This window comes from Dasypus novemcinctus, chromosome 10 (assembly GCF_030445035.2).
Source record: "Dasypus novemcinctus isolate mDasNov1 chromosome 10, mDasNov1.1.hap2, whole genome shotgun sequence".
NCBI lineage: Eukaryota > Metazoa > Chordata > Mammalia > Cingulata > Dasypodidae > Dasypus > Dasypus novemcinctus.
In genome coordinates this window covers 18,811,912-18,813,273 of record NC_080682.1, presented here as the reverse complement: position 1 = coordinate 18,813,273, position 1,362 = coordinate 18,811,912, and the positions used below count along the sequence as shown (strand labels likewise).

The following is a 1,362-nucleotide window of genomic DNA, read 5'->3' as shown; positions in this document are numbered from 1 at the left end:
CTTCAGATGTGGAGAGACAGGTCACTTTGCCCGAGAATGCCCTCACGCTCGGCCCACTGCGCCGCCCCATGCGATCACTGTTCCGGCTATTCCACCTCGCTGCCGAGGACCACCTACCCCGTGCCCCATGTGTGGGAAAGGGTACCATTGGGCATGTGACTGCCGCTCAACCAATGCCAACCAGCCGCCTTTAAACACCTCCCAGGGCAGGCCTCAGCCCTGCACCCAAGAGGCCAAAATGCCACGCCCGCCTCAGCCGTGATGTGGACTGTTCCCATTAGGGGGACAAAGCCCCTCATGGAGCTTAAAGTAGAAGGCCAATGGCTAGAAGGTCTACTCGACTCTGGAGCAGAAATCTCCTGCATCCTGTTTGAAATTGCTACCTTCAACCACTGGGCCCTTGAGCAAGGGCCGCAAGTCATTGGAGCCACGGGCTCCTCCAACTCCTGGAGGTGTGCCACTGCCGTCAAGTGGGAAGACAGAGAAGGCCGCCATGGCCACTTCCACCCCCTCATACTCTCCACCGTCTCAAACATTCTCTGGGGCCGAGACATCCTCGAACAGACAGGAGCAATCCTCACCACGGCAGCCTCCACAGTCCAAAAGTCCCCCCAATACTAAGCGCCACTGTTCATCTTACACCGCCTGAACCCGTTCCTCTATAATGGGACACAGAGGAACCCATCTGGGTTGAGCAGTGGCCTCTTCCATCCCATAAGCTGAAAGCCCTTGAGTCCCTCGTTCAGGAGCAGCTACAAGCAGGACATATTGAACCTTCCACCAGTCCATACAACTCACCTGTCTTTGTAATTCTGAAGAAGAACAATGGAAAGTACCGCCTCCTCCACAATCTGTGGGAAATCAACAGACACATCAAGCCAATGGGCTCACCGCAACCAGGGTGTCCGCACCCCACCACAGTTCCTCAGTATATGCATGCAGCAACCATCGACATCAAAGACTGCTTTTTTTCTATTCCTCTCCACCCGAACGACTGCCCGCGGTTTGCCTTCACCGTGCCACAGACAAATCACCAAGGACGTCATGCATGTCAATTCCTTCGGATGGCTCAAATTCATGCATGTGGCCATTGATACCTTCTCGCACATGTGCTACGCCATGCCCTTGCCTGGAGAAACAGCAAAGCACGCCATCCGAGCTCTGCGCCAAGCCATTCTCTACATGGGAGTGCCCTGGGACCTCAAGACAGACAACGGCCCTGCCTACCGAAGTGCTGCCTTCGCGGCCTTCCTGCAGCTCTACAGGATCACCCATCACTTTGGCATCCCACACAACCCGCAAGGACAAGGCATCGTCGAGTGTGTCAACCACCAACTCAAGCTCTTGATCCACAAAGAAAGA

The 1,362-nt window shown here is 55.4% G+C and overlaps 1 protein-coding gene across 1 annotated transcript; it reads left to right on the top strand.

Moving 5' to 3' along the window:
• The first annotated feature begins 261 nt into the window (after window positions 1-261).
• Window positions 262-621, top strand: LOC105744775 (endogenous retrovirus group K member 18 Pro protein-like). The gene has a single exon (XM_012519938.1). It carries the CDS (start codon window positions 262-264, stop codon window positions 619-621), a length of 360 nt encoding a protein of 119 aa, XP_012375392.1.
• The last annotated feature ends 741 nt before the right edge of the window (window positions 622-1,362 follow it).